The following is a 13,314-nucleotide window of genomic DNA, read 5'->3' on the forward strand; positions in this document are numbered from 1 at the left end:
TTCTTGCATACTGTTAGTCTCATTTAATGGGAACCTGGTTTTGAATCTTTTAAACTAACAATAGTTTTAAGTTATAAGACTAATTACGAAAATTATTTTTAAGCTTTAAAAGGATATAAATATAAAGCTTCATTATTAATACAGTAATCAAATATTTAATATGAGAAATAATGAATTATTAAACTTTTAGGTTTCCTCTTAAAATATTTTCGTTGTTTTTAGAACTAAAATTTACATATTTTTCATGAGTGGTGTTAAATAATGAGCAGATGTTAAGAAGTTAAAGAGAAAGAGTGCAAGAAATGGTGTGGAGCCAGGCTAAGTGTGCAACAACTGGAGTGGAAAGTTAACAGCATGAAATATCGTACGATAAAACATCGTTAGAGATGGAAGAAAATCGATGATTCCATCAACAATCGATAAGATGGATTTTTAAAACATCGATGGTATCGGTTGTGTTATCGGTGTTTCCCCGCCTCCCGCTCTTTGACGCGCTTCGCTAAATGCAATTCAATTTTAATCCGTTGCAATTTCACGCGTATTAATTACAAAGTTAAATAGCAGGCTACTAACAAAAGGTAGCCAAACCAAATGGCGAACGCCAGGCGGGTTTTTGAGTCGGCGGGAAGCTGTTAGAGATGGATTACGCGCAAAAAGCGTAAAAAGGCGCCAAAGAAGTAGTGAAAAAATTACAAAGAGGCGACAAACCGCGATTAAAGATTAATATAAGGCCACAACTACCCACTTTTAAGGACAAACTCATGCACAACTCCTGGCAATCGCTAACGCAACTTTTGAGCGGTCTGTGGCAGCGCTTGTATTTGCCTCGTTCGCCGTTTCTAGCCCTGCCAGCGCCGCCCCTGGCCACGCCCCCAGCCAATACTACGCAGCAACACGCAAACGAAGAGGTAAGGCAGCTGAAATCCAAAAACAAGATATGAAAAGGCTTAGTAAGATAGTGGAAAAGCGAAAGACAAGATATCTAAAAATGCTACCTGTCCACTGATTTGAGGCACGCATACAGGCGCAGACTCGAGCGTGAGTGTGAACAGCTGACTCGCAGCACGCCGCGTTGCCAGAGTTGTTGACCCACGCCAACAGAAAACAAAACAAACAAAAATCGCTTAGTTATTACAGCTACAATCAATTGATCAACTAAACTGCTGTTAAATATCCCTGAAGTAAACAAAATCTAAAATTAATTTTTAAAGCACTTTTCTTAAATTCCTTCATTCGTATATAAAAAGAAAACGCTTTTCTACACTAATTAGATCTACACCACTTTTCAACTTGAAACCAATTTTATTTTTTTGCAAAAATAATTAATTTTTTAAATGTTCTTTTGTGTTGTATAAACATATTCTTATTATTTGTCAGCTTTAAAATGTTCGAGAAGATATTTAGCGATTTATTCGTTTATTTTACTATCATAGAAAACACAAAAGTTAAATCAAATATTTTTTGTACTGCCTATTTTAAAAATTGCGCAAAACGTGTTGTGTGGGGAAGTTTTTTCGCCAACTCGACAACTCTTTTGCAGCAGCACTTTTCAACACTGTTGACAAAAAGTACCCAACACTGCCTCACAGACGTGGTGAATTAAATACCAAGTGACGTGAATTGTGGGAAAAAAACACGATTTCCAACGCAAATGCACAAAACTTAGAGTGATCTATAAGCCCAGGACGTGCTTACAACTACAAAGTATAGCCAGGACTTGCAGGTCAACAACTGCGTCTTTTGCGAAAGCAGCAGGCACAAAAGCAACAACAAAAACGGAGACGCTTTGGACGGGCAACAAGAATATCAAAGCAAAGTCAGCGGAGCGCAGCCTACAACAAAAATCAATTTTCGCGCTCGTGAAAAAAATCAACAGCAAATTGCAAGGTAGATAGATGGCCTGATTGTTGGCAAATTAAAATGCGAAAGTTTGTGGTTTTAGGTTTTTATTTGTGGTCTGTTTTTCCAACTCACCAATACATATGCAAAAGGCATTGCAATTTGGTTAGGCTGCCGCGTGTGTGCGAGTGTGCGTGCCAGCTGTATTCCGTACTGTACTCACCTCTGGGTGGGAACAGAGTGCAGTTGGGTTGTGGTAGGGGGTGTTCCCAGTGCTCACAACACCGTTCCCTTATATTTCATAAATTTATATGAATGTATCTAATAGCGTCTAAGCATTATAACTCTCCCAGGTGCGCGGAATGCACCAACTGACTGACAATTTCTGTATACTATTTTTCAGATGCCCAGAACACGGAGACTCCACCACTCAAGGGATCGCTCCTCGGCGGGCACGCGAGACAAGCGCCGACGACACGATACTGCCGATCATTCGCCACCCCTAGCTGAGGCCCCATCGCCGTAAGTTCTTCGTCTAATATTCTCCGATATTCGCGGGTTGCTCTTCGAGCTGTGTGAGGAATTACTCACCCGTCTCGCAGCACACGGCATCTCGGTACTCATCGTATCCATTGTTTCCATTGCCCACAGGCCGCGCATCACCAACACACATCACACCAGATCGGCGGCCAAGCGAAGGCGACACGAGCTCGATGCCAAGAAGGCCCAGATAACCAAGGAGCCCACGTAAGTTAATCGGATGGATGTATTGAACATACCCTGTCCATGGGTCAGGGTGGAAAATCGATTATGTTCACCCAAAGTCCCATATGTTTTAATAACAATAAGAACAAACAATTTCGGAGGAATGGATTTAAATTTGACATTGATTTCTATAAATAACATCTTGTTTTTGCCGAAGGATTTTATTACCCTTTGTGTAAACTTTCGCGCGCATCGTTTTCTTAGCCTAATTCCGAATGAATCAATTTGGGTTGGCATTTTTTTTTTTTTGATAATTTGTACCGTATTTTCGAAGACTACATCTAGTTCTGTTCTTGGTCTAAAGATTTAATTAGAATTCGAGTTTTTAACCGAAAGGATGCTTTAACCATTGCGAATTTTTGATTGAACAAATCTAAACCTTTGAAAGGGAAAATAATTTGATCACATTAGGTTACTCTTTGCCCCTGTGACTCACACGCTTGAAATGAACTTTGCGAAATAACAGGGTTTGTGGGCTTTGAAATGTATAAACTAGTTCTTTAGGTATCTCTTATGAGACGGGATCAAATCATTTATTCAATTGAAAATGAAAAACCTTCACATCGCATGAATTTTATTGATTCCCATCAGATCAGATGATACTGAAATCGTACACTTTTGTAACGGAATATCAAGTTACTATAATTTTCTCTGAATCTGCTGCTATGTAATCTTCCGTTTCTGTTAAAGAGGAAGTATTAACCTGAGTGTGGAGTTATGGGCCCGCATCGACATCTTCCTTAACAATAACGTATTAAACTATATGTTTCTAGGTGTGAATGAGGAAATATCCCCGTGATGACAAGAGTCTTGTTCATGTAATCTGGCTCTGCCTACTGATCCACGGGTATTTCCCCAGCTGTCGGAGCTGTGGCAGACAGAGTGTCCTGCCCACGCAGCTTTCTGTGCTCCTTGGGACTCGCTTTCTTTCAATGGCTTGTAAACGATCGTGTATTTAATGGTCCATGGCTCCATAAAGAAGTGCCGCTCGAGCAGCAGGAGCAGCCAGAAAGACAAATTAACGTTTCGCCATATATGGCAAGTGAAATCTTCGCTGGTTCCTGCAAGTGAAGAGTCATCCTCTTCAGTTGGTTTACTGTAAATTAATGCGGACTCAGCGATTTCTTTGTGTGTTGACCCCCTTCGGGAGGCCGGTGAACGTGGGCGACGAATCTGGCTGATCCTGGCGGGTTGTCCCCTGCATTTCCTTGCCTTAATTTATGCGCCTGCGTATTTAAAGCGTATTTGCATATTACTCAAAACAACGGACAACTTGAGGCGCGACGTTGTCGCATTTATTATTGTTTAATACACTTGGCGTGGCCTTTTTAGGCAGTTGCAGCAAGAGCATCTTGGGGAGTTGGCTTAATCAGAGTCGCATTTTGTAATTTATATGCCACTAGCAGCGACCGCTTTCTTTGTCGATAAAGTGACGTTTTCATGCCCGCCACTGCTGCTGTCATTGTTTATTAACCTTTTGCATTTGCCATAAAACACGTTGGCTAAGTGTTCATGAACCACAACAACAGCAGCATCAGCAGCAGCAGATTAATCGACCTGTCCCGGCTCATTACTCAAATGCTGGTGACATCTTGCAACGCGGAAGTGGCCGAAAAACGCAGCCCAAATATGAATATCAAACGAAAAGATAAGGAATAGTATTCTCAATTGTCGGCTGCTCGCATTTCCGCTATCCTCTTGTTTTATTGCCGTTGATCGTTTTCAATTTCAATCATTTTTTATTTAAATTACAAGCCATCAATTGGGTGCACGCATGGTGCGGCGAATTCGCGGCGTTCGCCCGATCGTTCGCTCGATCGTCTGTAATAAACTGGAAATGCGAGCAGCGAGCTGCGAAGTCGAGCGGTAGAGGCAGCGGCGGTACAAAGCAGCGGCCACGGCAGCAGCCAACCGACACTTGTTCGCTACCAACTTGTCGCTCGATTGCTCAGTCGCAACGACAACTCGAAAGCGAATGGAGGTGCTGGCTTCTTCGCTCGTCGCCGTCGCCGCCGTGCAACCGCCACCAAGTGTTTTTTGAAAGAAATGTACAACAACATATATATTTCGCCATTATTGTTTATAATTTTTAACAAATGCAGCTGTCAAAAGTGTGTCTGTGTGGTGCATATTGAGCACATCGTGTGATTTGTGCGCTTCCCGCGATTTGTTTATGCATCCTGGCCAAAAATAATAATTCGCGCTGACTCTCCGCCTACGGAATTTCAATTCAAAACACCCCCTCAATTATTCCGAGAAGTTTCAATGCTGTGCATACTCTGGCCTGGCATTTTGAGCTTTAGATCAGGAAAAATCACTGGCCAATGGGGGACAAACCTTAGGCAACTCGGGCTAACTAAACCAAGATAAGATAGCAGCGACTGTGACGACGCCTACGACTTATCAAAGACGGGTTGCAATGACTGGATGACTTGGGGGAACCGGACGTGCCGATTGTGTTTTTATTGGGCAAGGGATTTTGCACCCATTTCCGATACTATTACTCATGTCGTCACAACAAGTTGCTGTTCGGCTGCTGGCGCTGCTGCTGCTGTTGTTGACCCGTTTGGAGCCCAAGACTTGCGTTTCCTTTTTGAATCAGGTTAAAAAAGTAAAAATTGTGAAAACTGGTCGGAGGAGGACCTGTTCGAAGCCGGGTCTTTGAGCTCAGCGCATGTGCAGACACTTTCTACCAACCTACCAACTACCAACGAATTTCTCTTGGTCTGCGAATTGCATAAAGCCTTAACTGGTTGCGTTTTGGGGGTCTTATCAATGAACTTGCCAGTGGCCGGTGCCTGGGGGTCAATTGGATTTGCCACAGGCTAAATCGCAGTCAAGGTTCAGGGTTATTTTAGCAGCTAATTCAATTGTGACCCTCGCCGTGCTGACAGGCCAAAAGTGGCTGAAACAAACACGAAATGCGGCCAGCAAGAAGTCGCACAACTGCAGAGGGGCTGGCTGATGGATAGTGGGGTGGCCAACTCATAAGCCATCGAGAACGTGTTAATTACAGGCGTCCCAACCAGCTAAATCAGCAGCAGCAGCAGACGCCAATAGACAAGAGAAAAGTGTTCGATAATTTATAGAAATAAAAGGCTGGGCCAATGTAAAACATGGAATCTGGCTTTGCGCTGTAGTTTATATAGTAGTCCGTTCGCGACAGGCCAAGTGTGTGCACAGCATTGAAAATTAAGGTAGTAAAATTCTCAATTTCAAACAGCCAGCGATATACAGATGATAACGATAAAGCCAGAGATAAGCGATCTTCAAAGTGCACGCGTTTAAAGTAAACGTTTAAGCAGTTTAAATTTCAACGCCGATTCTAAACAAGATCACTACCGCCAACAACAAAACAACATCATTGCCCCGCAGCAACATTCAGTAATTACGAATAATTAACTAACGAGCGAGTCTATTTAACAACGAAATAAAAATCATAAAAAGCTAACAAAATGCCAGTCGTTGGTCAACAGTATGGAAATGGCTTTCGGCCATATAGCTCCTTTCGAGTGCCGCGCGGCAGTTGTGGCTACAGCAACAACAGCGGTAGCACCACCAGCAATAACAACCCCAGCAGCAACATAAGCATGAGCAACAACAGTGGCCAAATGGGAGCAGCAGCTGCCCAACCCCTGAGCAGCAACGGAGCCAACAGATCGATGGTGAAATCGATGCCAGGCAGAAACAACAACCCGGCGGCTGGATCATCGTCCACATCCACCGCCTCGTCCACTTCCTCAATCCACCAGCAGGGTGTAACCGGTGGGAATTTCATGCGCCAACAGCCCTGGAGGAGCAGTTATTGCAGCAGCAACCGCTACAAGTTGCAGCCCGATCTTCATCCGCATCACCAGCAGCAGCAGCAGCAACAGCGATTGGTGAATGGCGGCAGCGTTAAGCCACTGACGCCCAAGTTGATCCGCCGTATCGAAAGCACCTGCTCCACCTCGGCGCCCACACGCCACTGCAAGGCGAGGGCGCCACCACCGCCCACCCAGGCTGGTCGCCCGGTGTCCACGCCCAGCACTGCCAGGAAACAGTATCAGCCAGCGGGCCCAGTATCAATATCAGTATCTCATCAGCCGATGGGCACCCCCACCAGCCAGAAGCGTACTCACCAGGCTGGCCGCTTGGCCGCCAAGGAGAATTGCCCGGCTCGCGTGGGTCAGCGCTCCAGCAAGAACTACCCGGCACCGCAGCCTCCGCTGCCAGCGCGCAGGCAGGTGGCGGCCACCAATGATCTCACCAACGGAGGAGCCGGAAAAGCCACTCCTCTGGCCCAGCGCCGTCAGCTGCCGGCCACGCCCAAGCTGAGTCTCAAGCAGCGCAGCAACGGGTGCACCCGCAACGGAGAGGGAGCTGGCTCCTCGACGGGCTCCAGTGATTCGCACGACTCGCCGCGCCTCAAGAAGGCCTTCTCGACGAAGTTTCCGCAGGGATTACCCTTCGAGGAGGAGTTCTACGGACGCAATCGCTCTTACTCGCAATCCTCCAGCAACTACAGTTTCTACAGTTCCGTGGGTGTGCCCACCACACCCCATGACGATGATGAGGATGAGGATGTGGAGGAGAATGTCCACCGTGCCCACTGTGATGAAGATGATGAGTTCCAGCGCAAGCCATCGAATGACGAGTCGCTCTATGTGGACTTCTCGAAACTAGTGCAGAGCCACCAGCAGAGGCAGTATGTGCCTGCCAGTTCCTGGATAAGGGCCTCGCCGGATGAGTGCGAGCTGCTCCGGAACAAGCCAACTAGTCAGCTAACACCTGCCCAACAGAGAAGGAAGAGCAGCAAGTACGCGCGCTCCATGCACGAGTATCTGTATAGCGATGAGGCAGGACAAGCCAGGACCAAGCATCGCTTATCCGTGGTGGACGAACCGGAGGATGGATACTACAGCTATGCGGCTGGCACGCCGGACCCGCTGCCCTCGCCACCACCCACGCCCCGGACGGACATCTATGTGGCAGCTGCTTCGTGGGCACCCAAGCCGCTCTATCCCGACCGCGTGCTGTTGCCTCCAGCGGATGGCAACAACAACAACAAGAACAACCAGAAGCAACAGCCGCGTCGACGATCGGAGCACTTGGGGTCCACGACGTGTGAGTATAAGTGAGTGTCTCTTCAGCATGCGGAAACTCGAATCTCAAAACTGGAGCTAGCCTTGAGTGGCGTGAAGGCACAGATAGCTTGCTGACTAAGCGTTCTGTCCGCACTTCATTTAAAGTCACCACCTCGTCGCACTCCTCATTGTTTCTTCTCCAACTTGAGCTCAACCCAACTCAATCTCGTTCTCGATGATGTTTGTTTTCTGTTTTTATTTTTTTTATATTTGTTATTGTTGGCGTTGTGCCGCTACGATTCGGTTCAAGATCTCTCCGCCAAATTTGGTCAAGCACACCGCCCCTACTTATAAGCTAAGCTACGCCGAGTTGCGGCGGTGTCCAAATGGTGAGCTCCGTCCGGCTCATTAGGCAACCTAAGCGCCGGGCTGGGCGAACCGCAAAGCGTTTAGCGTTCTACGCTCAAGTACGGAGCCTACTTCATTTGATTTGCCCCTTTTTTGTCGCTTTGTTGACTAAAGGTTGCCCAAGAGTTTTAACCTCATTGGGCACTTTCCCATGTTAGATGTTCTATTAGCTGGCATTGTGAACGTTCTATAGAGCAGCTGATTTCTAGATTACTATAAAACTCAAGCTCTGATCGATTAACGCATTTTAGATAACTAATCTATTGCTTTTTACCACATTTTAAAGTCGTATCTATTATCAAGTTTATTTGCCAATTGAACTCGGAAGATTCCCAAAAGATGTGCAAAGATTGAATTTCATCTCAACTTATTCAAATTAATTTAAAAGGTTTTCTGTTTAGATAGCAATTAGCAAAACAAATTAAGACCGATTTGTAAGGTCTGCCATATCAGATCTTTTTACTAATTTGCTATTTATTTATTTATGAAAACACTACGACTGGTGCATTTCAATTTATATTTGGATCGTTCATATGGAATACCATTTTATGTTCTGAAGTTATTTTATAATTCTTGACGGTTAATTGCTCTAGGTCTTTCTGCCATAAGTTTTTTAAAAACCTTCGTTGGGAATGTTTTTAAGCAATTATGTCTGCAGCTGGACATACCGAATCCTCACTCTGTCACTATCCGTTTCCGCACCTTGGGACACTTTTCAAGGGAGGAGCCTATTGAGCTCCGCTATGCTTTGGGCTTTTAATTTGGTTTTTTGTTTTGTGTTTGGTTTGCTTCTGTTTTTTTGCTCGGGTTCATTTATCTGACGTTTATCACGATCGGAACAAACCGGACCTGTCTCCGCAGACCCATATACGATCATAATCGATGCTGCTACCGCCGGCAGCTGGGGTAGCCAACTAAAAGCTGACAATAAAGCTTAGATCTTGAGCTTAGAGTTCTCGATCGATTTCCGACAGCGCAAGGCAGGCCTAATCGAAAAAAACACATACGATCTGAAAACAAAAGTGAATAATGGATGCAACTCTCAGCGCCAAATGAAATGCTTTTAATGTATTTTATTGACTTCCTATAAAGAGTCAGCCGAAAGGTGATTGACTACGCACAAAAAAAAAAAACACATACAAAACTCGCACCCAGACGTAAACTCACATAAATCACGAATAAATAAAACAATGCAGTATTGAGAGATCTTCTAGACTTGATTTAAATTGCACAAAAATTTTCATCGCTTCCTTTTGCGAATTGAGTGCCTGTGAGTTTGGGAGCGGGCCGATCGCCGGGGTACATATGGCATATTTAATTTGGCTTGTTGTTGAATTCGCTTAACTGTTGTTTGTTTTCGTTAACAGTAATGGCCGGCTCGGTCCGTTTGGGTTGTTGGAAATCCGAGGGGAGGGCGGTAATCTCGGCGAAAAATTTCATTACGTTCGTTGAACCGGTCGATCTCTCTCGTTACCAACGGATCAAACTGACTCAGACTCAGACCCAGACCCCGACACTGGCTGCTTGCTTGAACCCGACACGACACTTCCTCCTTTTCTTCAGAGGCTGAGGCACAAAGACCTTTCCATTATTTGCAGTGCTCATCTCACTAACTGCCTGTGAGTGCTTATTGATGTCTTCGTCTTCCCCAAGTCTGGTGTTTGCGCAGTCGCAACCAATGACCTTGCAGTTGGCCAACGTCACCTCCAGTGCTGCGCACCTGGCCCTGCTGCTCCTCCATGCCCTCAATTCGAGAGCTGCCACCCAAATGGATTTGCATAATCCCGCAGCTGTGTTTGGGCTGCTAACATACTTGGCCACTTACTCATTCTTTGTTCATAATTTCTGCTTTTCATCAGTTATACACTCACTCGGCAATATTTGTAACGGCATTTCTTTTGTCATTTAAGGCGCGCGACAATCATTTGCATTTCACCCAAACCCCTCCCTTTTGCCTTTTGCCCTTGGTCCGTTGGTAACTTTAATCATGGGGACAAACCGAAAATTCCGGTTTCTCATTATGTTTCACTTGAAGACAAAGATATATGTATAGTACTGGCTTCTGCTTTAATCAATGAGCAGCCAAACAAAAACAAATGTATTCCATATAAATATTTAATCATATTCAAGTTCTGTCGACCAGGGCTGGACTTAACTTTTTGGATCCCAAGTGTCACAAACAAAAATAGGAAGAATGGATAAATGGGTATTTAAACATGCCAAACTTAAGAATTTAAAATCACAATTATTCCATATTGGGAGTCTCAAGAAACTCATTTTTAAATGACGGGTAAATTGGGGTTTAATATGGGCATTAATTTGGAATTTACTATTTCCGGAAGTGTCAACAGTTGAAGTCTTTTAATCAAAATTTTAAAGTACCAAAGATTGACCTTAATGTCATACAATAAACAGTTCATGAACCAAGAAAGTTTGCCTTGGCTTATTGACACAAACATGTTCACAAGCCTAAGGTTTATTGATTCGACTTATTAAAATTGCTTTGGTTTCATCTCATCTGATGAACTGTCTATCGCAAAGTTCAATATTTATTGAGTTGGCCTGCCATAAATAGTTCACGAACCATGACAGCAAACCTTGAGCCATCCCTAGCATTTCTTGGGCTATTCAACTGCTTTCGGGTATTTTTCGTGTTTAAACGCATAAAGCCAAAATGACGCATATCTTCTGCAGTTCATTGGAAGCAAAAATTGAAATCCAATTGTTAACGCTTTTTTTTTTTTTATTATATTTTTATAATTTGTATAAGCGCAGGAGGGGGTGGAGGGCAAATCGCATATGTGCGCTACGCTTTGCTTAATGTATTTATGGCAAATTCAGGGTCAGCACAAAAAAAAAGCTACAACAAAACGAAGAAAAATCTCTCGAGCCGCAACAAATGTTTGATGCCGGTTGGCAGTGCAGGCAGCTCTGGTGGGTTTAAAGTGTCTCACCTGCTCTATGTAAATCATGAAAAAACTGGTTTTCGAATGATTAATTTCATAATTCAATAGCTCAGCAGCACAGAAACTATTTTCATGGGTTTTGTATATGTCTCCAGCTAGATAATCCTGTTCTTCAAACGGCCAGAGAATTGCAGAGTTGCGTCGTACTGGGTTATTGTTCTTAGCGGATTATTTGTTAGCTAATCTGACTGACTGGATCTTAATGCTAATTGTTGTCGCACATTCTTAGAGGCGAACAAATTGCAGGCCATTAAGGAAGTTGACCAAGACAACACAATAGTCTTTACTTGTGTTTAATTGCGGCATACAATGCGAAATGGGGTGTTTCGTTGCCTGCGTACGAGCATAAAATCAAAGTTGGCAACAAGAATCGGTCAAGGTCGTCCAATCGCTCAAGGAAATGGTGTCCACATGTGGGGAATGATAAAGCCAGAAATGGGATTGGCCTGGCCATAAAATTGTTGTCTCATCTGAGTGCCTGCGAAAAGTCGAGGCCAACAGAGAAAAATAACAATATAGAACACCCGGTGTGCCTGAGCTGGCAAGATCCTCAAGGGCAGTCGGCTGAATGAGAAACTCTATAAATATGGGCGCGATCGTTAAATTACCCAATGTAGCGGCTTAGAATAAAGATTTCTCAGTCCTTGAAGTTATCAACCAATCGCCGCAGAAATTCTTGGTAGTGTAAATAGCCCCTTGTAACCTCTTCAGGGCAAGCAACTTTGTTTTTATTTGGTTCACCCCAGCCATATCTTATCTGGTTTCTCACAGACTGTCATAACTTATTGCCATAAAAGAGTCGAATTTCTACGATAACCCCTCGATCAACCCATAAGATAATCAGTTTCAGAAAATAGCTACTGCAGCACTACATTTTATGTAACTATTTCCCAAGATATCTTATCTAATGCCCCTCCATATCAGAGCTTTCCTCGTTTGACATCGACCAAACCTTTTGTTTACATTTGCCCGTCTTTGCGGTAGTCGCGGTGCACCCATTACTCGTGTTCTTTTAGGTCAAAGATAATATTTTATTGTGGCTTTTATTAGTCAAGCTTTCGACCTGTTCGTTCGACTGCCTTGAGTGAAATATTAAGCCAATTACCTTACACAACACCGATCTGAAATGCTCCAGTCCAAATTGGGAAGCTATTATGAACTTGCTTTGCCATTTGCTTCCTACCCCCCTGCCCCTCCCACTCTTTTGTTTGTCAAAATCGGAATCGGATTCTGGCTCTGAATCTGTATCTGAATCAACGAATCATTAATATCCAATTACAGTTGGCCATAAAAGCTGTTCTAATTTGCACGCAGCGCGTCATTAATCATAAATCAAAACGCCAAAAGTGCTTGGCTACCATGGAGCTGTGGCCCATTCCTTTTATTAACTGCCGCGAGGCCGTAAGCGGCTTTTCTGCAACAGACGCCAGTCAGAGATCAGAGATCGCTGAACGCTGCTTGGCCAAGAGTCTTTCCAGCCTACGGAGCGATCCCAGATACAGAGCGTGTGCGCTCAAGTAGTTTTCTTGGCGGGTGCGCAGGCGTTGAGCTTTTGTCATATACTCTACTCGCATATACTCGCATATGCAGGTCGGAACCAACGAACGTACTTGTAGCCAAAGTCACTTTCAGCTTCAGTTCGGTTGGGTTCTGTGTTTCTCATAATTTGTGCCCAAATTTAGATGCTTTTTGGGGGCCACGTGGGCGAGCTGTGAGCAGAAAACCGACAAAAATTTTCGTAATCGCTCAATGAGAGCTGGTTTGCTTGCCTTATTAGCATATGTGGCTGCCTGACTTCTTGGATCTTGAATTTGGTAGTAGCTGCTTGAGCATTGAGCACTGCATAGGTCAGTAATCTTTCCCAATCAGCTCAGCTGATTCACGCCAAGATCTCTGCCCACCCGCACTTGTGGATCTCGTCGTTGTCTGGGCCTTCTGGGGTGGGTGTGGTGAACGGTGAGTGGATGTAACATGAGCATGAACATGAGCGCTGCCTGGCGGGCTACCGATGTGTTATTGACACAGTTTCTGGCCTCGATCAGAGTCTAGGGTGCTGGGTTCAGTTCATACTGCTTCACATTGTGTCATTCCTCGAACCATGAAGTACTCTCAAAGGCATTTGGCCAGAGATTGAGGTGGGCTGCTGCCTGTGCTGCCTGCCGTCTGCCGTCTGCCGCCTGCCAGATAGCCAACAGCTGAGCTAGCCATCCGGCCCGGCCGAGTTGATTAACTTGATTGGTAACGCAAAACCGATTCGCCAACACACGTCT

The 13,314-nt window shown here is 44.6% G+C and overlaps 1 protein-coding gene across 3 annotated transcripts in view; it reads left to right on the forward strand.

Moving 5' to 3' along the window:
* Window positions 1-635: 635 nt before the first annotated feature.
* Window positions 636-13,314, forward strand: part of LOC108147162 (serine/threonine-protein kinase Doa) — a 34,720-nt gene continuing 22,041 nt past the window's right edge. For 2 of the 3 annotated variants that reach the window (XM_017273490.2, XM_017273491.2), the window contains exons 1-2: window positions 4,553-4,652; window positions 5,828-7,720. In XM_017273490.2, coding sequence (XP_017128979.1) covers window positions 6,060-7,720 — 1,661 coding nt within the window. In that variant the 5' untranslated portion in view covers window positions 4,553-4,652; window positions 5,828-6,059. Of the gene's footprint in view, window positions 909-2,242; window positions 2,362-2,490; window positions 2,587-4,552; window positions 4,653-5,827; window positions 7,721-13,314 lie in introns of those variants that run through there. The other variant, XM_017273492.2, reaches the window with a different exon arrangement.

This window comes from Drosophila elegans, unplaced genomic scaffold (genome assembly GCF_018152505.1).
Source record: "Drosophila elegans isolate 14027-0461.03 unplaced genomic scaffold, ASM1815250v1 contig_476, whole genome shotgun sequence".
NCBI classification, from domain to species: domain Eukaryota; kingdom Metazoa; phylum Arthropoda; class Insecta; order Diptera; family Drosophilidae; genus Drosophila; species Drosophila elegans.